The sequence below is a fragment of the Saccostrea cucullata genome, unplaced genomic scaffold (assembly GCF_032062105.1).
Source record: "Saccostrea cucullata isolate Sc308-1 unplaced genomic scaffold, CSIRO_AGI_Scuc_v1 ctg45, whole genome shotgun sequence".
NCBI classification, from domain to species: domain Eukaryota; kingdom Metazoa; phylum Mollusca; class Bivalvia; order Ostreida; family Ostreidae; genus Saccostrea; species Saccostrea cuccullata.
In genome coordinates, this window is record NW_026939164.1 from 450,596 (window position 1) to 476,447 (window position 25,852).

A 25,852-nucleotide genomic window follows, 5' to 3' on the forward strand; every position below is an offset into this window, starting at 1 on the left:
AATTTGATTGGTTAAAAAAATGCAAATCATTTGGCACTTTTCTTGAGTTATCATTCAATGAGTTTATTCATTCATTCGCATGGTATAGGATGCTGAAGAATAGATCATTTCTCTATTGCTGAGGAGCAGTTGTGGTTAGTCAAAAACATCTTTTAATCTCGGGGCCAGTGAATTTACCAATAAGTTGAACATTTTAATGAAATACTAAAATCATGAAAATCCCACCCCTCTCCATTAACTTTTTAACGCTCAATCCATATTCAGTGAATCAGATATTGTTTGACAGCAGGGACCTATATACTAAGTATATACTATAGACTATAGTATATAGGTCCCTGTTGACAGTGTTTGATGTCATATTGTCTCAGTCCGAAGGTTGGGTGCATGGTTATATTTCAAAGTGAAACAGTGCTTTGTTCAAATTTTTAAAGACTGAACATATGTATACTCATCAGGTCCAGCACAATACCCCTATATTTAAAAGATATATAGCTTGATAAAGCATATTTAAAATACCTTGATCAAGGTATTTTATGTAATGAAAATTCAAAAAAATTCTTTAAAAATTAATTATTGAAAGTCGAGTTTTGAGTTGTTGTCAGTAAATTCACCCATGCATGTAAAGTACTCAAACACAATGAAATAAGTAGAAAAACATGTCGTGTGAGGAGACATTATTTTATTTTCTTTTTGATACCAGAGTGTTTTTCATGCACGAGTAGACACACTGACAAAAGCTCAGAACTCCACTTTCAGTATTTGATTTTTATTGTATTGTGCTGGACCTGCTCACAGAGAAGTGTTATTTACTGTTTTGAAATACTTGTCCAGGTTAACAATTATTTTCTTTTATAGGCCAATTTTTGGTACAGTTTTGACTACACCATGTCAAGATGGAACTTGGATGACCCCGATTTCTTTGAGGAGATTGTTCCCTTTGGGAGTGAAGTGGATGATGAAGAGGAAGAAGAAGGGTTTCTGACCTGCACATGCTACGGACGTGGGAAAAAACTGAGTGAGGTGGATGTTCCTCGTGTACCCCAACTACATTTACATATTGAGAAGCAGGTACACATTACCAACGGCAACTTCATACATGTGATAAGTTTTAGATCAAATACTGTGCTGGAGTCTTTTTTCGGTGAAAATACTGTACATTGGTCATAAAAACGGTATAAAAACGTACCACAGGAATAGGGCTGGGCCACAAAAAGAAATCCAAGTTTTACATTGAAATATATCTAGGAAAAATCTTTTATAATCTTCTTCTCAAGAGCCACTGGGGCAGAAAAGCTGAAACTTAATTGTGTGGAAGCATCATGGGTTAGTGTAGATTCTAAATTGTTCAAATCATGACCCCCTCAGGCCTGGGGGTAACTGGTAATGTGGAGTTAGAATAGGTATTACAAGGGGGAAATCTAGTGTTAAAGAACAGCATGGCCAAATTTACTTAGGTGAGCGATGTGACTCATGGGCCTCTTGTTTTTTCTTAATCAATAAACTTTCACGTAGATCTACAGATAATTTTAATTCAGGCCTTTTTTTTTGGCAGAAGTACTTTGAAAAATTAAGAGCAACAGATGACCCAACCTCCAGGAAGGTGGGGAGGGGTAGAGCCAGAATCCGACACAAACTGAGCAACAATGAGAAACCCAGTGTCGGACAATCACAGGTTTGTTTTGTTAGAGATACATAACAATGTCACAGTATCAATGTCAGCTAATGATGTACCAAGACTGAAAAATTAAAGAAGATGATCCTCAATTGCTGAACCCATTATTAGCTCACCTGAGCTGAAAGCTCAAGTGAGCTTTTCTGATCACATTTTGTCCGGCGTCCGTCTGTCTGCCCGTCTGTCTGTCCGTCTGTCTGTAAACTTTTCAGTTTTCACATTTTCGACTTCTTCTCAAGAACCGCTTGGCCAATTTCAACCAAACTTGCCACAAAGTATCCTTGGGTGAAGGGGATTTAATTTTGTTCAAATGAAGGGCCACGCCCTCATTCAAGGGGAGATAATTGGGAATAAATGAAAATTTGGTGGCATATTTTAAAAATCTTCTTCTCAAGAACCACTGTGCCAGGAAAGATGAAACTTATGGAGAAATATCCTCAGGTAGTGTAGATTCAAGTTTGTTCAAATCATGACCCCCAGGGATAGGGCGGTGCCAAAATGGCCGACCAAAGTTTTACATAGAAATATATAGGAAAATTCTTTTAAAATCTTCTTCTCAAGAATGACAAAGCCATAATTCATCATATTTATATGGAAGCATGCTCAGGTAGTGTAGATTCAAGTTTGTTCAAATCATGACCCCCGGGGGTAGGACGGGGCCAAAATGGCCGACCAAAATTTTACATAGAAATATATAGGAAATTTCTTTAAAAATCTTCTTCTCAAGAATGACAAAGCCATAATTCATCATATTTATATGGAAGCGTGCTCAGGTAGTGTAGATTCAAGTTTGTTCAAATCATGACCCCCAGGGGTAGGGCGGGGCCAAAATGGCCGACCAAAATTTTACATAGAAATATATAGGAAAATTCTTTAAAAATCTTCTACTCAAGAATGACAAAGCCATAATTCATCATATTTATATGGAAGCATGCTCAGGTAGTGTAGATTCAAATTTGTTCAAATCATGACCCCCGGGGGTAGGGCGGGGCCAAAATGGCCGACCAAAGTTTTACATAAAAATATATAGGAAATTTCTTTAAAAATCTTCTTCTCAAGAATGACAAAGCCATAATTCATCATATTTATATGGAAGCGTGCTCAGGTAGTGTAGATTCAAGTTTGTTCAAATCATGACCCCCGGGGGTAGGGCGGGGCCAAAATGGCCGACCAAAGTTTTACATAGAAATATATTGGAAAATTCTTTAAAAATCTTCTTCTCAAGAATGACAAAGCCATAATTCATCATATTTATATGGAAGCATACTCAGGTAGTGAAGATTCAAGTTTGTTAAAATCATGACCCCCTGGGGTAAGGTGGGGCCACAATGGCCGATCAAAGTTTTGCATAGGAGTATATAGGGAAAATCTTTCAAAATCTTCTTCTCAAGAACCACTGGGCCAGGAAAGATGAAACTCATGTGGAAGCATCCTCAGGTAGTGTAGATTCAAGTTTGTTCAAATCATGACCCCGGGGGTAAGGTGGGGCCACAATGGCCGATCAAAGTTTTACATAGGAGTATATAGGGAAAATCTTTCAAAATCTTCTTCTCAAGAACCACTGGGCCAGGAAAGATGAAACTCATGTGGAAGCATCCTCACATAGTGTAAATTCAAGTTTGTACAAATCATGACCCCCGGGGGTAGGGTGGGGCCACAATGGCCGATCAAAGTTTTACATTGGAATTTATAGGAAAATCGTCTTCTCAAGTACTTCAAAGCAATGATTAGTGATAGTATAGGAAGAAAGTGTTTTTAAAAAATCCTTTTATCAAGAACAGCAAAGTCATATGCTGTATATGAAGGCATTCTAAAGTTGTATTAAATTCAAGCCCCCCCCCCCCCCCCTTAGTAAACTTTTCAGTTCTGATCTGATTTGTGCTTTTTCCTAGCCGATGTGCTCAGGTGAGCGATGTGGCCGCCTCTTATTTAAATACATAATTCATTAATCATAAAAAACAAATAATAAAACATATATTTTAAAACCTTGGATGTGAAGTACATAAACATTTGGTTACTTCTGATTGTATGTTTGTCTGTTCAGTTATTTATGGACTTGATAGATGCAAATCTACTAGTAAAACCTACTAAGTATTAATGGATTATGATCATAAGTTTGAGAGAGTTTATCAAGAGAGAGAGAACTTCATACATATTGTACATATATCACAGTATCATACTATATTTTGAAAATAATCTGATAAAGGGGCCATTGCTATCTGTTTATAGGCTGTACAATTATCATTAATTAATTCATCAATATGCACATCGGTAATTTTATGAAGATGATGGCTTCTTTGAACTGAAGAGATGCTTATTGAATAAAATACAAAGCATGGTAGGTCTAAATTTTGTCACATTGCATGCCATGCAGCAATATAAGGTTGATTGAGTTCATACTAATACTTACATAATTTAGTTTACATCTATTTTTTTTTTTTTGATTGCAGATAGCAATCTTTTATTAAAACATCATTAGATTTATTTCTTTTCTGTCCTCCTAGCAAGTGCAAGAATGATGCATCTAGGGATGGACAGTACCACACTTGCTTTGGATGCGGACTAAAATTTTTCTAGATGATTGATAACTGACCATGGTTAAGTTTAAGTACGAGTAAATATGTTGCCTGTTATGATTGACTTTGCTTGGATGATGTAGTCTCATATCCATGCACCAGACTTGTTTCTGATTCTGGATCTGACCTACATTAAAGATGACTGAACAGGTTTTAGTTTTGCAAGCAGCTCCATTTTAAAGTAGCTTTATGTCCCCTATAAACCAAACTAGCATGAATATTGAGCTCAGGACACAAACCAACTAGTAATAATTTTGGGTGAGATTTGCCATTATTACAAATAAACATTTGTCGAGGTGAACTTTCTTATCTTTGATTTAATACCTTTGTTATTTTTTTTATTTTCATGTGGGTATCTTTTCCATGAAATATTATGTTTTGATGAAAGTCTTTCCACAAATTAGAAATACATGTATATTCATTAAACCATTAATATGATACCATTTTGTGAAGCAGAATTCGTACACATGCTCTCTATTTTCTGGATACTGACAGTGTTAGTTAAATAAACATCTAGAGATCATGCTTGAATTAAAATGTATTTTACAATTCATAATAAGTAAGGCTACCCATAATGAGTAAGGCTACCAATAATATCCATATTCTGGTGTATTCACTATTGGTGTTTTTGACAAAAAGTGTTGTACAGTATTGCATTTTTGAAGTACTGATTTGGGGCAGGGATTTCTGAAGTATTTGAAATGAAATTGCCAGAAATGTTTTAAATTATGTAAAACAATAATTTGTTACTGCATGGTTGCATTTCAGTGTATTGAGTGTAAAACTGCAGTAAAATCAAAAAGAATTTTTGTGGTACAACATAGTTATTATTATAGTTAATACCTTTACATTCTGCTTAAAAATGGACATTGTCAGAAACCCATGGTTGATCTCGCTTCTCTTAAGAAACCAACTGAAAGCTTCCGTAGAAAGTGTTCAAATCATGGCTCTTGGTTATAGAGTCAGTCTCACTGGGGTTACAATAGGAAATCAATGTTTTTCATTGAAATAATAGGGAAAAAACTATAAAATCCTTTTCAAGAATCACTGGGCCAGAAAATCTTAAACTTACATGCCTTCCTAAAGTAGTGAAGGTTCTAAATTGTTCAAATCATGGAGAGGATATGACCACAATAGGAAAAGAAAGTTTTGCATTGAAATACAAAGGAACATCTTTAAAAATTTTCCACCAAAAAAATAAAATAAAAAAAATATCTTGGAAGAATTACAGGGCCAGAAAAGCTGAAACTTTTTAGGAAGCTTTCTGATATAGAGCAACTAGTATAAATTGTTCAGATCAGAGTCGTCGGGGATAGGGTAGGGCCACAATACAGAGCCGAAGTTTCACATTGAAAACAAATCTTTAAAAATCTGCTTAAGATCTTTGATAAATAGGCTTACTTTGTAATATAGTATATAGTAATCGGTATGTCCATCTGTCCGTTCAGCTGTATGTCCGTCTATCTATTATGCTTTGGGGTACCCATCTCTTATCCGCAACTCCTCTTATACCACTGAGTGAAATTTAATGACACTTTCACAGAATCTTTATTACATATTGCCATTTTACACCACCTCCTATTTTACTTTTTGATCTGACATATATTTTGGGTTTCCCGGCCACAGCAAATCATGGACTTTGCCATTATAACCATATGGGAGGTAGGGGGTATCATTTAGTGAGCTCATTGCTCACAATACCTCTAGTATGATTATTGAAATTTGAAAAATGCAGCAATAGTCATGATTGCAACTTAAGGATATCTGATCCTCAGCCAGGAAGGATAACTCCAAAAATTCATATTTAATTTGAAATGCATCGAAATGAAGCTTGAAAATGAAATTTTTTCATGCAACAATTTTCATTTTATTCATCTTTATAAGATTCAAGGTTTTAGGAAGTCTCAGAAAAGGTCTTATAAAAGTTGACATTTGGACCCTATAAAAGGGGAAAAAATGAATACAGTTTTAGAGAAATAAGATTTTCTTGAGACCAGCCTTAGATACAAATGCTTATTAGTATGATATGAAATAAGAAGTGATTTGTGGTGTCTTGCAATGGTGGCAAAAGCCTTTTACACTATGTATTATATATACGTGACAGAAATAGAAGACAAAAAATACCAAATAAGTATAAAAATCATGACAATGTCTCTGAATGCCTGGATACCTATTATTTTTTAACCTAAAATATATTTGTTGATCAATTTGCAATTAGAAAATGCGTTGCTGATATTCCAATTCGCTTTTTCTGCAAAAATATTGACAATTTTCCCTATATAATATGATTAACTTTAATCTTTAACTTTAAAGAAATACTGTGGATAAATTTACATAACTTTGTGGATTCAGAGATACTTTTATGAGTATTTTTGATTACTTATATACTAATTTTATAAACCTGAGGATCGGACTACCTTAAACCATGATCTTTACATTAAGTTGAAATGATCTTTGATCGTGCAATGATTTATTGCATTTTCATCATAATTGGCATCATAATTTATATTCATTGTACATTTTGTACTTCCAGTTATCTCAAAAATGTTTTTATATTTCATTTTAGCAACATCTTAACATCCAAAGTAATAAATTCTTTTATATTTACAGATTGCAGTCCCAAATATTCCACTGCCCATATCTGACTTAGGCTCCTCTAACATCACTCAGCACGCAAAATCAGGAGGTTTTGGGAGACCCAGTTTCCCAGTTGAGCATGACATCATTTATGATGATATGTCATCCTTCAGTACCCAGCCTACAAGGAGAGGGTTCTCTCTGGAGGACTTTTTATCTCAGTCTGCATCCAGGAAGAAGAAAAACAAGAACAAGACTTCCACAGGGTCTACTTACCAGAGCTCAACAGACCGCTGTACCTCACCAGAAAATAACGAAGAAATAGCAGTTTCAGACGAGTCAGGACCAGAACAAAAGATAGACAGATATTTACTATCCAAACTGCTTAACATTCCTTGTCAAGCAGAAAATACTGCTGGCAAAACAGATAGCCAGTCTGTCATTGATAACTTTGAGGATGCAGTATCTACAGGAATAAAGAAATGTAAGAAGAGAGAGTGCTCCAAAAAGTCTTCTGTAGTAGCGAATGAGGAGGAGGGAGGCTGGGTATTGAGTGGGGAAAGCGTCATTGAGATCAGTGACCTCCCTGGCGACTGTGATATATCACTTCTTAGAGACCTCATCGCTGCATATGGATCCATATTGGAATCAGACATGATAAGCTTAGGATCTACCATATCTGTCAGATACAAGTAAGTTTTCATTATTTTGTAGGGTGGGACTACCTACATGTAAGTCTACGTTTACATAAAACTTTTCAATACTGAATTGATTTTGCTTTTCTCTAATCAGATTGCTCAGGTAACAAGGCTCAAGTGTAAAGTGGCCAATAGGCCTCTTGTTTCCTATGCATGAAAATATTTCAAGACATTTATGACTTTCATTATTCTATATATTGTATATATGCATATACAGGGATAGACACTATTAAACTTTAAAACCATAGTTGTCAGCAGGGCTAGTCATTACTAATTTCTACTAGCCCTGTTTATGTATTAGTTGTCCAGCAGCCGAAGGCTGCTGACCATGTCGCGAAGCGACGAGAGGGGTAGCTGCGGGAGGGGGTTTCCCCCTCCTACTGGTTTTACGGGGGCCTGAATTCTTTGAAAATAGAGATGCCAAATCCTGCATTCTGGCTGTATTTTGGATAAAAATTATATGTCACTCTATGATTGTACCTAAAAGATTTTTCTATTGAAAAAGTCCACATTTATAATCATTTAGGGCATTTTGAATCACCTTTAAAGATTACATGTACATTTTGGCATACAAAAATAATAATTATGATGATAAAACATGTTGAAAATAGATTTAATAATTATAAGTTACATTTTGTGTAATTGATAATTATTTTTGTTGCTCTGAGTGAGTATTTGGTAAAATTCTTAGTAGCCCTGCAGGGCAATTTTAAAGGCATGTTTAGATGCCGGACCTCAATATTAAGCTGTCCCGGGCCGGCGGGCTACCGTTAGTGTCGAATCCTGATATAAAAACATGTAAATCAAATATACCGATACTTATTTTTTTTACTCTTAATTCATGAAACTTTATTTGGAACAATTTTGAAATTTCATAAATGATCATGATAATCATTTACCATATAGGCTAGATAGCAGTGAGGCAGCTGAATGGGTTGTGTCCAATTTACATGGAGCAGATTACCTTTTTCCAGGTAAGATTCAACTTCTTCAACTACTGGTTTGTTGTCAGTCAGGGGTAAGACTGAAATCCATCATATTGAAAAAATGATTGATCGTTGTCATTTCTTCTAGCTTCATAATGGACTTGTTTTTTTTTTAATTACGTAAGTAGGACTTGTTATTATATTTTCATTCCCAAGTGATATTTCCATTCCCAAATTAGGTCATACAACAAGAAAAATGAGACAAAATTACATTATCTTCGTGCATAATACATTCTTCAAAGACCAAGAGGTACCATTTGTGATGGAATGAGTAGAGTTTTTTACAGGTTCTCATGCACTATTGAATGAATTATTCTTGAGTAAAATAATTTTATTTTACATCAGATATATACCACTACATGTACTTTGAATTGATTATTCTTATTTGTAAAGAAAGGCTTATTTCAATGCAAAAAAGCAAGAAAGGATTTTTAAAACAAAGATATTGTGATACACAAAAAATATGTAAAGAAAAGTCTCTTGAAATGGGTTCCATGTTCGTTCGCCCTAAAAATTGTTCGCCCGATTTCGCGTTCGCCCGATTTCTTGTTCGCCCAGAGTCCGCTCGCCCTAAAACTTGTTCGCACAGGATCCGTTCGCCGTAATTTGATGTAGAATAAAATCCAATGAATTTCTTTCCTAATTTTTTGTACATTCAAAATAAAACAGACCGTCACTCTCTCCATCAGACGTTATGCATATATGAATTAGTAGCAGCGGTCACACCTATTAACATCTCAGTCCTTTCATTGTTTTCAAAACATAGCGCAATTCGTAAAAATAACACGGATTTATCCCCCTAATTAACATTGATATTAATCATATTATCTAATGAACTATAGTGCAAACACCTAGTCATTCAAAAAACATTAGAATCAAATCAAAAATTATTTTAGACTAAATAAACATTGCTCTTCGTATCAGAATTTGAGAGAAAAAAATTCCAAGTTCGTAAGGGAAATAAATAGAAAAAATGAGAAACTCGTATGTTAATTTTTAATTCACTTATATACAAGTATCTATAAGAATTGGGTGAACCACATATAGGGCGAACAAGATATTGGGCGAAAAATATTTCGGGCGAACGGACTCTGCGCGAACGGACTCCTGCGAACAGGTAGATCGGGCGAACGAACCCGTTACCCTTGAAATGTGTTGTTCCTGAAAGTAATCTTTTTTTTTCATATTTTGCTAATTGTAGAGAGGTATATTATTAGTTACACAGTCAGTTAGTGACCTAATGGATTCATACAGGGTGTGAAATGGAAATCCGTATTGGGCGAGGTGAAGCCGAGTCCCAGTACGGATTTCCATTTCACACCCTGTATGAATCCGTATTAGGTCACTAACTGACTGTGTTACGAATTTATCCCGCTGAAGACCTTTTTCAATATAAAGAAAAATATTTGTGCATATTATGAAAATATTAAGTTTTAATCTAATAAAAATCAACATAAAATATCGTTACGGTAACAAGAAATTTAACTAAACTACCTACGTAAACCGTTTCTTAGCCACCATTTTTATTTATAATAACAACGCTTCGAACGGAATCGCGTGCCCGATTTTCATAATACACCTCGACAGAGACTTAATACGGAAAATTTCAGGGCGTCACGTGATTAGCTTTTATCCAATCAGTAATCGACAAATTTGTCTGAAGCGGGATAAAATAAATTTATAATCTAAACAGAAACTCAATGATTCAAAGAACCATATAAGTATATAACATATCCTTGATAGGTACAGATCATTGGATCAAACATAGTATCTCTTCACAATTGGTCTGATGATCCACACCTGTCAACTCCATATGATAAAGCTCTTCAGATCAAATTACATATTAATGATATTATGTATTATGCACAGGTGTCCAATAGGCCCTTGGGCCTCTTGTGTGGATGAGTGACCAGTTGAGATTTTTAGGACAAGTTCATTTCCAAGTAACTGCAAGCCCTACGTGGACCAAAACTATGTTCATGTTGCATCTAGGGTACCAGGTATTCTCTTTAGAAGAAAAGTGGGCAGGCTTTCACTAACATCCATGGATGTAGGCGAAAGCTTGTCCAATTCTCTAAAGAGAATACATCAAGGGATGCACTGTATTAGCCAATAGTTAAGTGGAACTAAATTGCCTCGTTTAAAGGTAATATTTTTTTGAGGGGACCTCTGTTATCTTTGATTTCTGATGTTTTTCTTTCAGATTACTGTGTACAATGCAGAAGAGTACTCTAGTTATGAAATGCAGAAAAGTAACCTAGTCAATAAATTGGAAAACATATTGTTCAATGACTATAGATATTACCACCTTGTGTTCATTACCGTTACAAAACTGGGTGCTGAAGAAGACTCGCATTCATAGATTGTGATAGTGTTATTTTTGAAATACTTCAACTATGCATGTATAATATTATATTTATAGCATCATGTTTTAGTATTTCCCTATTCTTAAATGTTTATTTGGATATATAATACATAGCATATTGAATAGTTAAAAAGTTTTTATGGATAAAATTCTTTACAAGTTTGATTTACAAAAAATTCTGAATGGTAATAATACTAATATATAAGGTATTGATGTTTAGAGACATAGAAAATGAGATTAGATTTCTTAGCACACTTATGAGACCACAAAATGGTATATAGATTTTATTTATATTTAATCAAAAAGACATAATTATATTCTTGTATTGTTATATGTATTTCTTTTACTAATATAAAGATGTTTTAACTTTTCAGGTATACAATTTTTGTGAAAAATGAATGAAATGTTGTAAATGGAATGGTAATAAAGAGATATATTTTTTTACACCTTTTTTGCTTCCTGCATTTACCTCTCCCCTTTCCTAATGTGACTTTGTATTATGAAGAACATACTGTGAAAAAGAGGTTTATCTTATTAAAAAGAAACAGAGAAATTGGGAACTCTTGATGGTGTAAATACATACAAGTAGATACAAAACATTAATTACACTAGATTCCTGTCAAACCCTTTATGGTTTTGTAGTACATTGCTTTCAATTCCGATTTCAATGCTCAATAATACTACATTTCCTTGATATCACTTTACTGTCAAGAAGTGGGGGGGGGGGGGGGGGCAACGAACATTTCAATGAACATTTTCAATACTAAAGGTAATGTTGGAAAAAAAAGGGGGGGCTGGCCCCGCTTGTTGCTACGTCCCTGCACATTACATAGCTCACTTTTGTTAAGCCATTTAGTTTTAAAGTACTTGACAGATTTTTATTATACCCCACACAACAAGTTGCGGGAAGTATAATGTTTTTAACCCGTTCGTCAGTCAGTCAGTGTGTCAGTCCATCAGCCCTTTTTCTTAGTCAGCACAACTCCCCATAAACTGATAAACCGCTGCAAAGAATTTCGTCAAACTTTGCAGATACACTGTATTTAGGATCAATGTGTAGATGTGCATATTACCAAGGAATTCCGTTTTATTTATTTTCTGGGAATTTCGGCACTTTTCAGTTTGGATATTTTTTAGCCATATCTAGAGTATAGTAATAAGTTTGTCAGCGCAACTCCTCATAAACCGCTACACAGAATTTCGTCAAACATATTTAGAACACAATGTGTAGATGTGCAAATTATCAGGAAATTCTAATTCCTTTATTTTTTCTAGGAATTTTGGCATTTTTATGCCCCCCTTCGAAGAAGGGAGGGCATATTGCTTTGCTGCTGTCCGTCGGTCTAAAGTTTGTCTGTCGCAACTCCGTTCATTTTCTTTACAACCGCTGCATATACTGAAATGAAATTTGGTATACAGGTTTATCAGGTAAATATCTAGGTCAAGTTCTGTTTTGGGTTCGATCACACCATTTTGACAGAGTTATGCCCCTTGGACTTAGAAAAATTCCATTTATTTGCAGTTTCCATTCAATTTCTTTGCAGAGGTTGCACATTTTGAAATTTAGTATACAGATGTTTCAGCTGAATAAGGTCGAGTTCTGTTTTGGGTTTGATCGCACCTTTTTTGATAGACTTATGCCCCTAGGACTTATAAAAATTCCACTTATTTGCCGTTTCCATTCATTTTCTTTGCAGAGGTTGCACATATTCAAATGAAATTTAGTATACAGATGTTTCAGCTGAATATCTAGGACAAGTTCTGTTTTGGGTTCGATCACAACCTTTTTGTCAGAGTTATGCCCCTTTGACGTAGAAAAACAATTTTTGCAGTTTCCGTTCATTTTCTTTTCTGCACATAATGAAATAAAATTTAGTATACAGATTTTTCAGCTGAATATCTAAGTCAAGTTTTGTTTTGGGTACGATTGCACCATTTTAGACAGAGTTATGCACTTTTGGATAGGAAAAATCCAATTTGAGGAGGAGGGGGAAATGTTTAAACATCTATTGCAACTGATTTTTGCGCGTATGATGACAGAAATGAACATTCATTTACATGAGGTATAAAAATTTTAAAAAAATGATAAAATGTCATGTACATGTGCTTAAATTATGGACAGTTATTTGTGTACTTATTTCCAGAATTTTGTTCGCAAGCTCAAATGTTGATAAATAATTAATAGTTTGATGCACTAATCTCTGCTGCAGAGGAAATAAAGAATGTCTGTCTGTCTTGAATATAGAGATGAACAGTTTGTCAGTGCAACTCCTCATAACCCGCTGCACAGAATTTCGTCAAACTTTGCAGCTATTTAGGACACAATGTGTAGATGTACATATTACCAGGGAACTCTGATTCCTCTATTTTTTTTCTGAAAATTTCGGCATTTTTCAACTTAGAATTTTGGCCATATCTTGCATTTTACAGATCAACAGTTTGTCAATGCAATTGCACAGAATTTCGTCATACTTTGCAAATATTTAGGACACAATGTGTAGATATGCATATTTCCAGGAAATTCCTATTACTTTATTTTTTTCTGGGAATTTCGGTACTTTTCAACTTAGATTTTTGGCCATATCTTGATTATAAAGATGAACAGTTTGTCAACGCAACTCCTCATAAACCGATGTACAGAATTTCGTCAAACTTTGCAGATATTTAGGACACAATGTTTAGATGTGCACATTACGAGGAAATTCGATTCCTTTATTTTTTACGGGAATTTTCGGCATTTCAAGTTTTGGGGGAGCGTGGGGTATGTGAGCTTTCTCACTTTCTCTTTCATTTTTTCAACTCTAGAAATATGATGCAGACATTGTAGAGTAACGTCCTCTAGCTAAAAACAACCTATTTTCATTATCCTAAATAAAAAAAAAATGCTTTTATTTTGAAAATAACATTTATAGAGGTGATGTGGAGTGTAAAGATTATATGTATGCATGTATTACAAAAGTTACACATTTCATTTTGAAAAGACCACAACTATAATGCTGTTACATGTATTTCTATATAGAATATGGGGAGGGTGTCCGTTTTCTGATATTGACAATTAAAAGCTGAGGTAGACGCAATCAGACAAGGGTAAAACACGGCAAAAAATGGCTTTAATGATATGGTTACGACCCCTGAAATCTTTGCAGTTTGGCTTCTTGAAAATAGAACTTCTTGAAAAGTCTTGGCATTGTTAGACTGTAATGGCAAAACCAATTTGATGTTGGTAGTTAGTTTATCATTTATTCATTCTGTACGTTGTAAATAAATTGTATACTAGTATGTAATTGTTTAAGTTGAGACTTGTGTCTTTTGGGCTGTATGTTGGACTTAAACTGCTTATATAGCTAAGGAAACAACGAAGTTGGTGTTCAATGAAAATAATAAAACACAGTTTAAAAAAAGTGTACCACTGGATGCAGAATCTGTCATTTATGATATAGGATATGTCATTCATTACATACTAAATACAAATCCAATCAAACACCACGAAATCAAACTTTATGCTCCTTATATGTGTCCGCAATTTGTAGAATTTTTACATTGTTTTTATACAATCAAACATCACGAAATCAAACTTTATGCTCCTTATATGTGTCCGCAATTTGTAGAATTTTTACATCGTTTTTATACAGGGTCTTGAAGAACAAAATAAAGCCAAGGATTCTGAGGAACTGCTTATTTCTTCCAGTGGTTTGTATAGAACTTGTAGTCGAAGGGAAAGTCATTGTAAAATGTTTTTAAAAAAACACATGTAATATTTTACGTAAAATTTTCCTAAACGAACTTAATTAAGTTAACATTTTCAGCTTTGAAAATTATTCAATTACAAGGCCTTTTAGTTAATAAAATTTGATTTGAATAAGTGTATTTTAATTCATTTTTAAATATTATTCAAAGGCAAAGAACAGGATTTGACACCACTGGAAAACAGCGAGAAGTTTAAAGAAAGGACCAAGAAATCTCATAAAAGACCTAAACATATAATGAACTGTGTTGTAAGTTACGATAAAGACGGAAATCCCATCATTAGCACAGACGATAGAGCTGGAGAAAGGGAAAATAAAACAAAGAAGGGAGGGATCGAGGACTCGACGGGACAGAATACAAACGACGCGGAAGACGTGATAGCGAAAAGGGAAAATCAAGATGAAAAACACGTAGAGATTCCGGTGAAAGATAGCAACAGCGAGGACATTCAAAAAAAGGATGAGAATCACAAAAAAGATACATTAGTTGACAAAGCTTTTAAAATGGACACGTTTGAACAAAAGATAGAGAACAATGAACAAAAGATGAAAGAAGAACAGAAAACAAATGTCCGCCCTTCATCAAAACAGAATCATTCTTATAAAAAACCTCCTCGATTCATTAAGAAAGGTTAGATAATTACCTTGTTGTTTAAGAAATATATGTTGCATGAAAAGCTAAAGCTACTGTAAACCAACTCGCGCGTGCGAGAAATTTTCGCGAGGTTCGCGTGATTCTCGTCATCGCGAATTTTTCTCGCCGCAAACGGGTCCTTAAAGTCTCTTTGTATTAAACAGTTCCATAAAAGGCTTGATCGCGAAAATTAATCGTCGCAAATAAAAGTTTGTTTACAGTATGTCTGTATCTGTATCAAATAAGAATTTTTCAATACATTTTAATACAATTGATTTATCTTTTAATGTAAGTAATTTCTTGTTTTATTGTAATATCTGTATTTTAGAAATGGAAGAATTGCAGGCACAGCAGAAAATGGAAAATACATGTACAACTATACAGTCCTCTAACAAGGTTTTTATACTATATATATACAAGATTTGATAACGCTATGTTTGATCCCTCCCACCATGCTTGTACACACCATGAAGATAACAACTTTGTTTTACCGCATCTTGCAATAGTGTAGCCCTCTCCGAACGTTTGATTGCAGCTACAAACCTAGCACTTGGCACCAATTTTTTCGAAGAATTAATCTGATAAACTAAGCCACCATCCTAAAAGTACTTACTTCTAAGCGAATTGATTGTTTAATATGTTGATTAACTATTCCGAAAAACCTGTGTTTGATCATCAAAGCGAATCTGGGGTCTTTTTATTTGATTTTTGTTTTGCTTCAAATGTTAATTTGGTAATAACAAGCGTAGAAAAACTTTCCCGCCATTGCGTGACATTCTTCTTGCGGAAGTGATTCAAATGCAATCCATGCGTCCCATGTTTAGCACTGACACCAAGAATCATTTGTATTCTCCTTCAGTTGTAACATTAATTTTAAAATTATGAAATTAAAAATAAGTATTGCTGTTACAAAAATAGTCATTCATTTATTTTTATAGCCTCTTGCAGAAACAGAAAACCATTCAGTTTTACGATCACCTAAAAAGTGAGTAAAATCTCTTTGAGACTAGTTTAATTGAAATTGTCGAAAAATAAGCCTTTAGCAATCTCAATAAAATGTAATCCTATTATGCAATGTAATTTTCTTAAAAAAATTCTTGATTGCTGATATTTATAATCTTTTTCTCTCTCTCTCTCTCTCTCTCTCTCTCTCTCTCTCTCTCTCTCTCTCTCATCTATCGCGCATAAAGCTTTTTTTAAAAAAATCTCTAAATGAAATATTAATTTGTCATTTCCAGGACATCAGAGAAAGAAGATTCGGTTCCATATTTACCACCGTCCTCTATAGCTTCGGAGAATTCAAGCATACCCAATTATCCAGTAGTTTCTGTGAGCTCTCTCAGCCAAACTGACGCTGTGGTACCCCCATACACTTCGGTGAAATCAAGCATGTCCACTACTCCAGTCGTTTCTTCGAGCTCAGTCAGCCATACTGTGGTGCCCCCTTACATTCCATTGACTTTGCCATACTGTCCAGACTACAGTTCTACCTACTGGCTACAATATCATATGGCACATGGTGTTCTGAACTCCAATACACCAACATCAAATACCAATCCACACACATGTACACAGACTACTATATCATGTGCACCAAGTTTGCAACCCTACCAGACATATCAAGGGTTATCTAGTACTGGGTCCTCAGCTCCTTTTGTTCCGAATCCACCATCTTCAGTTTTAGGGCCCAAAGAATCTACTTTTAATCCTAGTGTACCACCACCGCTGTCTGCTGTTGGACCACCTCCTAGTACACCCAACATCCCTCCTTTTCGGTATCCAGTCAATGTACCACCTCCTCTTTCTGCCGTTGGACCACCTCCTAGTTCACCTACAATCCCTCCTTTTCGGTATCCAATCAATGTACCACCGTTTCCGCAGTATATACAGACATTGCAACAACACGCATATCCCCAAATGCAAACAAATATGCCATCTCAAAATTACAATTTGTATTTTCTTCCTGTTGCCTGTCGTCCGTTGTTTCATCCATTAACAAGATATCCTTGTCAAAACCAGCCAGTGTCTATGGTAGGATATTTGATAAATTCCAGTGCACAAGCGGGAATGGGGAATACTTCGCGAACACCACCGCCTTTTTGCACTGCAGTTTCTCCAGATACCGTAAGGACCGAATCTTTAACAAGTGGAAACGTCCGAAACGATAATATTCCTCCTCCTGGTAATGCTGATTTATAGGACAAAGATAAAGAGGTAATTTTCTTTTTGTAAGATTTGTATTTTTATGGCGAGCTTTAGCTCGGCGCTCATCTAGCTATGGGGAAAATCTCTGACTGTTCACTGCTTTCTACATGCACCAAATAATATAGTTCTTGAACCAAGGCCTTCTTTCTGGCGTAGGAAAATACATAACAATTTTTTTGCGTTTATTCTATTTAAAAGCACATTCTGAATATGCTTCTTAGTCATTAATTTCATTTTGAACTTGTTTGTCTGACGTCAGACAGTACTAGATTTAGCCAATGCTTGTGGGACAAGTCATTCAGTAGAATTATTGTGATAACTCATCTTGGAAACTTCTTATTATTCTATCTTAACCATGGGAATTAATAAAACCATGCTAAACACCCAAACAAACCAAAGCATTGGACCTAATTATTATCACATTATACATTACACGTTACATAACATTTGGCCATTCTGATATGCATCACTATCATTCATCTACATCCAGTAAAGCTTTTCAGGTCAACGTTATCAGATTAACTAATAGATGTTTATTTTCACTGCATACAGTCTTTCTGCCTTTCGAATTACACATATTCCTAACTTTGCAGACAGGTGATTTAGTCATAGTTTAAAAATTTCAAGAGAAAGATGATGATTATTGATAAACTTTTTCTGTATTTTTATAATTAGAAAGATTTTATCTCATTTATAACAAGTATATTACAATGTATTTTGAAAAGAAATACACGACTGTATCATAATTCTCCAAATTCTTCACCAAATAATGTTTAGATTTGTAAAATGTGTGTTGTAACTTTTTCTTTCAAAATTAAATAAACACTGGTTTTATCTAGTATCTGGGAAAAGGCCAACCAGAAGAAATTTCACGGGGAGTGGGTGCACAACCAAAAATTTCAGGGGGGGGGGGCTTACTAGGAAAATTTTTTTATCAAGCAAATCAGTTAATATAAATATATTGTTTACATGACATTTGGGACACAGGCATAAAGTAGCTATGTTTTCTAAAGCATACAATTATATATTGGCAAAAATGTGGGTCCCTCCTCTTCATGTTTCCTACGGCCATATAAAAAAAGAAAATTACCAGTAATACAGTATAAGTCTATGTAGAATAAATTCATCTCCAAGTTTTATTTCATGTAGGTAAAACTTGATTAAACTTGTTTATCAGTCGTATTTGGGCTTAAATAGTCTTGTCCAATGATTCCTTGCACTTCTTATTGGGGTCATGTAATGGCTGTATCCATTTTAATGCTTTTATTTCATACATGCTTGGGGGGTATTCTAGATATTCAACTAAACTCAGAAGATTCTGTAGACATATGCATACTTTTAAACATGCTTGAAAATCCAAAAATTTCACTGTATCACTGCCATATCTAAAGCGCGACGCCATTGTGGCCCTTCAGGCTTTTGATCTATTATTTGGTCTTGGGGTGATGATACATGTTGGACCTGTGTTGTGCTTTCCATTTCTCGTATAAAGGTAAAGATTTATCGCAAGGAAAGAAATGTATACCTATGCATGTATAATTTCTCTTGTATACTTTTTGTGTATAGGGATTAGCGTTTCGCACGGTCTGCACGACCGACAATGCCTCGGGTCGCCACGCATGCAAAATTAAGTCCCTCCTCTTACATGAGAAAACCGTACGGTTAAAAATCTCGGCCTTTAACTGTTTAATGATAGACAATGAAATTGGCGGGTACAATTCGACGCGGACGGCCGAGAAAACATTGGATTGAAATTCTAGTTTGAAATTCATTTTCAATCCACCTGAGCTGTTTTCAAAAGCAATGTGTGAATGTTTGATTCAAAAGACAAATATTTTAATTCCCAAATACATGACGGTTGGTTGAAATGTATATATGATATGCGTTTATAGCCTATAAAATTATTTTAAGCTAGGACACTGGTAAAAGTCAAAGAAGACTTTTTTTCAGGAGACGGCCATTTGACTATAGAAAAGGCCCGGGTCAAAAACTGTTGAGTAATACCATGCCATATATTTATTTTTAGGATGAGAAAAGGTTTTTTTTAGCTTTGTCTCCACTGAAAAATGTTACAACTTCCTTATTTATTTCCAAGATCGTTAAGCCCCCCCCCCCCCCCCACGCACACATACATATACCAAACAGAAAACAGATATCAAATCGATATATTTTTCCCTTCAATTTCTTTAAAATGCTGGACAGAAAATTCCGATTTATACATTATTTTCAAACTATACCGAAATTGAAATTATTTGTCGTTAGAGTCAATCAGTAATAAAATGCCTTCTATAGCGTACATGTAGCTGAGGTGGATTGAAAATGAATTTCAATCCACAACTTAATTAAATGTGATGACTTGAACTTTTCAATCGTTAAAGTGACAATACGACGCATCTCTTCAAAAACTGACAAGTTTGTTAAAATTTTCCTATAGGATTTGGATTTTTTTTTTCATACTCATAAATGTATACACTTTCAGAAAATTTACAAATTTCATAAGTAAATAATTCTGATTATTTCTTTAAAATTAATAATTATTTATGGTTCAAAAAAAGAAACGGGATCTCGGCGAGATCCACGTGGGTCTCGCGAAGGTTCTTCCCTACAGGTTGTTGATACATGCCATCATTTCTCGTATCTCCATGGCTTTCAAAGAAAAAAAAAATCAGTACATGTAAACTCAACATTAAAATGCACTTATGACATAAAATTTATTGCCATTTGAAGTACAAATTGTATTGGAACTACATCTTCCGGATTGATAAATGTAAAATACTTTTTTTAAAATTTGTATCAACATTAAATACACTCTAAAAGTTGCTTTAATAAAGATTCTGACATGATCAGGCCAGAAAAATAATGTTTTAAAAAAAGTACTACACCTATATACATAAACTCTTAAAGGGACGCAAGCGGACATCTTGGAAAAAATACCCCCTCCCACTTCCGCACCTATTTCTGGACTCTAAACCATTAATTTATTTCGGTATCATGGCTCTGTCTCCTACAGTGATGATTTTCCTAAATGTTGATGCGGTTGTCAGTCGTGAACACGCGTTTATTCAACAGTAAACGGATACAATTTCTTCGATTTGGAGCTCATCTCGCTGAATCGACCTATAAAGAACGGAAGTTGACATGGTTGCATGGTAACGACGCAAGGGCAATAATCGAGGTATAGCATATAGCGCGCTTTTAGAGCAAGTGTCCTGTAAATTATGAAACAAATTACTTAAATATTAAATGAGTCTTGACAATTTAGCCTGTGAAACCAAACTTTAGCCCGTATTTATCAGTTTTCACTGTCTTTTTCTTGTCGGTAAACATTTTTTCCGCGAAGCTGGAAGTCCTTTGGCGTTACCATTCGCTTTCGATTACCCTCGGAGTTCTCCGTATACAATAATTATCTGCCCTTGCAATTTTGTCAACATCCGTTCTTTATAGGTCGGTTCAGCGAGATGAGCTCAAAATCGAAGAAATTGTATCCGTTTACTGTTGAATAAACGCGTGTTCACGACTGACAACCGCATCAACATTTAGGAAAATCATCACTGTAGGAGACAGAGCCATGATACCGAAATAAATTAATGGTTTAGAGTCCAGAAATAGGTGCTGAAGTGGGAGGGGGTATTTTTTCCAAGATGTCCGCTTGCGTCCCTTTAAGAGTTTATGTATATAGGTGTAGTACTTTTTTTAAAACATTATTTTTCTGGCCTGATCATGTCAGAATCTTTAATATGTTCTACGGTGCGACCGTTGGGGCGAGCGCAGTTATTTACTTTCAAATTCATTAACACAACTTGCATCGGGATCGAGATTCCGAACTTTTCGGAAGTTTCCGAAAAAATCGGAAATACCCGAGCCGTTAAGTGACGAAACTATGACGTGAAATAAAAAGTTCTGTTGACTTGGAACGCAAACGATAGTTTTGTGGCATGGAGATTGCATTAAATCGTTGTTTGTAATTTTTTTCAAGTAAGTTGTTGCTATGTTTAAGCCACCATGTTGCTATGCACCGCAAAGGATTATTGGGATTGAAGAATGTTTTCACGTGGACTCATAAAAATTTCTTGGAACAATGTGCAGATTTCAACCCGAATTTCCTCCGTTCGTACACGTTAGTCTATTGAGCTCGCTACGCGAGCGGCGCTTCGCGCCGCCTCGCTGCGCTCGCTATTAAAGCAACTTTTAGAGTGTATTTAATGTTGGTACAAATTTTTTAAAAAATTATTTTACATTTATCAATCCGGAAGACAAGCCCCAATGTACAGAAAGGTATTATGTTTGACATTTTGCCGCGATGACGTATGATTTGGTGGATTTTCCTGTCAGTGACCTCCGAAACAAGTGCCTGCATGGTATAATAATAATAAAAATTTAAGAATTGAGAAAATTTTTGGGTTTATATGTAATAAAAATGAATTCGATGTTTCATAAATCAACGACTGTTTGCCACTCACTCAGACTGGGGAAGGGGGGAGTAAATGATGTAATACTTTCACTGACGTCACAATTACTTGTAAAGAGAATGTGCAGACGATGTCGAGCAAAGTGAAATCGCGCAAGGGCGAATTGCCTCTCCTTGCGTCTTCAGTATTGTGCTTCGGATTGTTTTTAGGTTTACTGGTTTATGCTTGTGTGATTTGCATGGTGTGTCCTTTGCAGTGTTCCACCAGATCAAGTTATACGGTGGTGTCGCTGATATTTCTCTGCATGGCTCTGATGCAGTTGGTCGTCTTTTTGATTGTCAGGAGCCAAAAACTTAAAGAAAAGGTTACAAAATTTACAGATCAAGAAATACAACTGACGCCTGAGACGAAGTTAGAGGTATTTATTCTTATACCTGATTTTAAGGGAATTCTTATCCGTTTTGGTCGCCATACAATATTTGTACGTAGATTTTCAACGAATCAGCTAAAATATGCAGCCTTCCTTTCAGTTTAGTAAACTGCGTGAAGGATTTATGTCTCTGTTGAAAAGAACAATACACGATGGTTTGTATTGTTAAAATATAATATAATGATATCATGACGTTTGTGTCTTTTGAAAAGCGGTTGGTAAACAAAATTGTGATCTGTGGTGGATCCAAGAAAGAAAGGAGGGATCACGAACCCTTTTATCTCTTTGCGATCCGACATTTTTTTTCTTCATTTAAGGTAAAAAAGGGTAATTTTAAAGTTCTGACTCAGTTTATTAATTACATGTACAGCTTTCGATTGTTTAAATCGTATATAGTATTTATGCAGTATATAAAGTATGGTGGCATATTTCTGCCACAACTTGTCGGAAGTTTATGATGTCAACTGTTTGACTTCTCATAATGTTTGACAACTTTTCAGATAATTGTTTCGACTTGTCAGATAAAAATCATCATATAACCAAAAAATCAGATATCTTGTTTTATTAAGTATTTATTATTTAAATTATTATATTTATTAACTATCACAAGTCAACATACTTTTCTGACAAAGAATTTTTCTGACAAGTTGGCATCATCAACAACCCAACATAATTTTTTGACAAGTGGGCTTGTTGACTTGTAAAATATTATGTCCACTTGTCAGAAAATTAGGTAACTTGTCAGATCTTTATGTTGACTTGTCAGATACTTATCATTATGTCAACTTGTCAGAAAATATGTTGTACCTCAATGTCAGGACAACTGCATGTTCATTTTGAATGTTTAAAAAGGTGAATATGTGACAAGTTAACAAACAAGTCTCGCAAGTCAATCAGCTGACAAGAGAACAAAAAGATCAGACAAGTGCACAATCATCTGACAAGTTGGGACAGGTAAAGGAGGAAAAAAACGCAACATTGTCATTTTCTATTTTCAGACTCAAAGCTAAGCAAAAGAGAATATTGGAGAAATCGATACAATTGGGAGAAGCAAGTAAAAATGGACTGGCTGGTGGATGCAGACAAAGTTTCTGAAAATCTTGAACCTAAAATTCATCACCTATATAAAAGATTAGACAAAGTGTGTTTAAACATTCTTGACCTTGGTTGTGGAACATCAGATGTTGCCTCTGTGCTCCTAAAGAAATGTAGGTCACCCATGGACATTTACTGTGTAGATTATTCAGAAGGAGCACTTCAGTGGCAGAAAGGGTTGCTTTCTGCATTGAATCAAAAACATGGGAACATCATGTCAAACTACTGGCTTGTTATGGCGGATATTTGTCACTTGCCTTTTAAAGATAATTTTTTTCATGTGATTCTTGATAAAGGAACTATTGATTCTCTTCTAAAATCAGAAGACGGTCAAAAATTGGCGGAAAGTTCTATGACAGAAATTTTGCGTGTGATGCATCCAGCAGGAAACTTGTGGCAGATCACTGATGAAGATCCAGATGTCAGATTACTATTTTTACAAACAGTGCAGAACGACATCAAAAAGAAATATTCCTCCTCATTCGAAATATTGCTGAGTGATAACATAAATGAATACTTTCTGTATACTGTTAAAGAGGATACTCATGAAAAATCTTAATTTTAGTCCATGTTCAATTAGATTTATTTGTAAATTATTATCTCATATGTATGAAATTTAATTTTTTTTTTACATGAACCTTTATTATTTCCAAACTTTAAACATGAATGAAAGAAAGCTCATGGTTTTAATAAATTCTAATAATTAATGAGGAAAAATTTCAATATTTATTTGATATTTAATCATTTTAATAATGAATACTTCAACTGAGATTGGTCCCTGGATATACCATTGACACATTGATGTGATACAGGAGGGAAGAAAGATGCAGTTGAGCTTTAGTCAGTGACTGAGTTTTAGTCACCAGCAATCTAACTTGTCAGACTGCCGTATTCCTCTCTCCTTAGAAGGTCTTTGGTTCCTGAAAACACAAAATTAGGTTCTTCCCTACAAGTCTATTATACTGTCACATGCAGGGCATGGCACAGCACCCCAGAATTGAATAATTTCAATTCTTTATTGGCACTAAAGCACATATTTATATACAGAAATGTGTTGTTAGCCATATACATGTATTGCAAAATATTATACTATCATACCTGTCAACATTGCCAAAATTTTTCGGGGGAGAAAACGCGCGACGACCTTTTGCTAATACAAAAAGTCGCTTATTTCACTGTTTTATAGAACAAAAATAAACAACTTACAAGATAAAACTTTATTATTAATATTAACATTATCATTAATTCATAAAATTTACTGTTTATTCATATATTGTTTAGAAACTTGTACAATGTGATTTAATTTTGAAATTATAAAAATTTAAATTCACTATCTATATCCTGCCTGTCAAGAAGAGCACCATTTATATAATATTCATGGCAAATGTTGTAGTTTAACTTGGCAATTAGAAAAATTAATAAGGTACTGCAGACAGTCTGTGTTTCCAGCTTTTAATTGATGTATAAATGGATTTTTCTCACTAAGTCTAAGGAACATGTGTCCTGGATGTAAAGATCTGAAATTGAAATAATTGTCAAAACTTCATGCTATATATTCTTAAATTAATGTGTAATCTAGAATGAATGAAATACATGGACCCTGTAATTTTTTTTCTTCTTTTAATCTCATAACATATACCAGAATTTTTTAATATAATACTTTTTTTAGTAATGTTCTAGTGTGCTAATTTTATATTTTAATTTAGAAATATATTACCCTGTTTAGCTTTGTAAATTTAAAGAAGTCTTCTAAAGAAACTGTCTTGTTGCTTTGTAGTTTCAGGGGCTGTTATAAGCATAGGCACTCCCCATCTTTATTGTTAAAAAAAATATATATCTTCTATACCATAAACATAACTAGTATACTGTATAGAAGATAAATTTTTTTAACAATAAAGATGGGGAGTGCCTATGGTTATAAGCTGCAAATCTGTGGGGAAATCTTCAGACTTGATTTTTGTTAGCTTCCATGAAATTGTTTCCCTCTCCTTGTTAAATTAATAATAGAGTACTGTAGCTACATCTTTCCTGATCACTGTATTTTTTATGGAGAAATAGTTTTGTCTTGGGTACTTGTTAACTTATTTGCAGCAAAGTATCAAGTACTTCCATATCGTTATTTACCGTCATGTCCTGTAAAAATTTTCACATCTGGCATCTCTGTCTTTAATAATATACACTTTTAATGAGAATAAGGAGCAATAACAACTGCAATTACATCTGCTAGCACAGTTGACACCTTGTTGATTACCTGTTATCAGTGGCAATAAACATATTAGCTACCGATAACACTGCATGTCCTCCATTTTTGTGTTGACTAGTCGGTATTTTACGAACCGAAGTAGGTAAAAAATCCGGATTTTTTTCAAAATCGGTAGAAACGGCAGTTTAAAAAAAAATCGGTAGACAGGCGGTAGGGATGGTTAAAAATCGGTAGACTCCCGATAAAATCGGGAGAG

General features: G+C 34.6%; 2 protein-coding genes across 5 annotated transcripts; both read left to right on the forward strand.

Moving 5' to 3' along the window:
* The first annotated feature begins 43 nt into the window (after positions 1-43).
* Positions 44-22,252, forward strand: LOC134252430 (protein enabled homolog). Of its 3 annotated transcripts, none has more exons than XM_062734911.1 (9): positions 44-134; positions 856-1,068; positions 1,553-1,672; positions 14,507-14,564; positions 14,772-15,251; positions 15,583-15,650; positions 16,193-16,239; positions 16,493-17,468; positions 22,125-22,252. In XM_062734911.1, the coding sequence occupies exons 2-8, from the start codon at positions 886-888 to the stop codon at positions 17,451-17,453; spliced, it is 1,917 nt and encodes a 638-aa protein (XP_062590895.1). In that variant the 5' UTR covers positions 44-134; positions 856-885; the 3' UTR covers positions 17,454-17,468; positions 22,125-22,252. The 3 variants fall into 3 exon arrangements, with proteins under 3 accessions (XP_062590895.1, XP_062590896.1, XP_062590897.1); XM_062734912.1 differs by having other exon boundaries at positions 15,592-15,650; XM_062734913.1 differs by lacking the exons at positions 14,507-14,564; positions 14,772-15,251; positions 15,583-15,650; ... (1 more) ...; positions 16,493-17,468; positions 22,125-22,252 and adding exons at positions 6,859-7,517; positions 8,430-8,497; positions 10,713-10,852.
* Positions 21,965-24,075, forward strand: LOC134252431 (citrate synthase-lysine N-methyltransferase CSKMT, mitochondrial-like). 2 transcript variants are annotated; one of them, XM_062734915.1, is made up of 2 exons: positions 21,965-22,286; positions 23,297-24,075. In XM_062734915.1, the coding sequence occupies exon 2, from the start codon at positions 23,359-23,361 to the stop codon at positions 23,950-23,952; it is 594 nt and encodes a 197-aa protein (XP_062590899.1). In that variant the 5' UTR covers positions 21,965-22,286; positions 23,297-23,358; the 3' UTR covers positions 23,953-24,075. The 2 variants fall into 2 exon arrangements, with proteins under 2 accessions (XP_062590899.1, XP_062590898.1); XM_062734914.1 differs by lacking the exon at positions 21,965-22,286 and adding an exon at positions 22,368-22,453 and having other exon boundaries at positions 23,297-24,072.
* Positions 24,076-25,852: the final 1,777 nt, after the last annotated feature.

What these genes read in the sequence shown, in the direction of transcription:
- LOC134252430 (XM_062734911.1), top strand. Translation starts at nt 886, where the DNA reads ATGTCAAGATGGAACTTGGATGACCCCGATTTCTTTGAGGAGATTGTT. An exon ending in CTATACAGTCCTCTAACAAG is followed by an intron (nt 15,651 to 16,192) that starts GTTTTTATACTA and finishes TTATTTTTATAG; the next exon opens with CCTCTTGCAGAAACAGAAAA. An exon ending in GTTTTACGATCACCTAAAAA is followed by an intron (nt 16,240 to 16,492) that starts GTGAGTAAAATC and finishes TGTCATTTCCAG; the next exon opens with GACATCAGAGAAAGAAGATT.
- LOC134252431 (XM_062734914.1), top strand. Translation starts at nt 22,381, where the DNA reads ATGCAGCCTTCCTTTCAGTTTAGTAAACTGCGTGAAGGATTTATGTCT. An exon ending in GAAAAGAACAATACACGATG is followed by an intron (nt 22,454 to 23,296) that starts GTTTGTATTGTT and finishes TTCTATTTTCAG; the next exon opens with ACTCAAAGCTAAGCAAAAGA.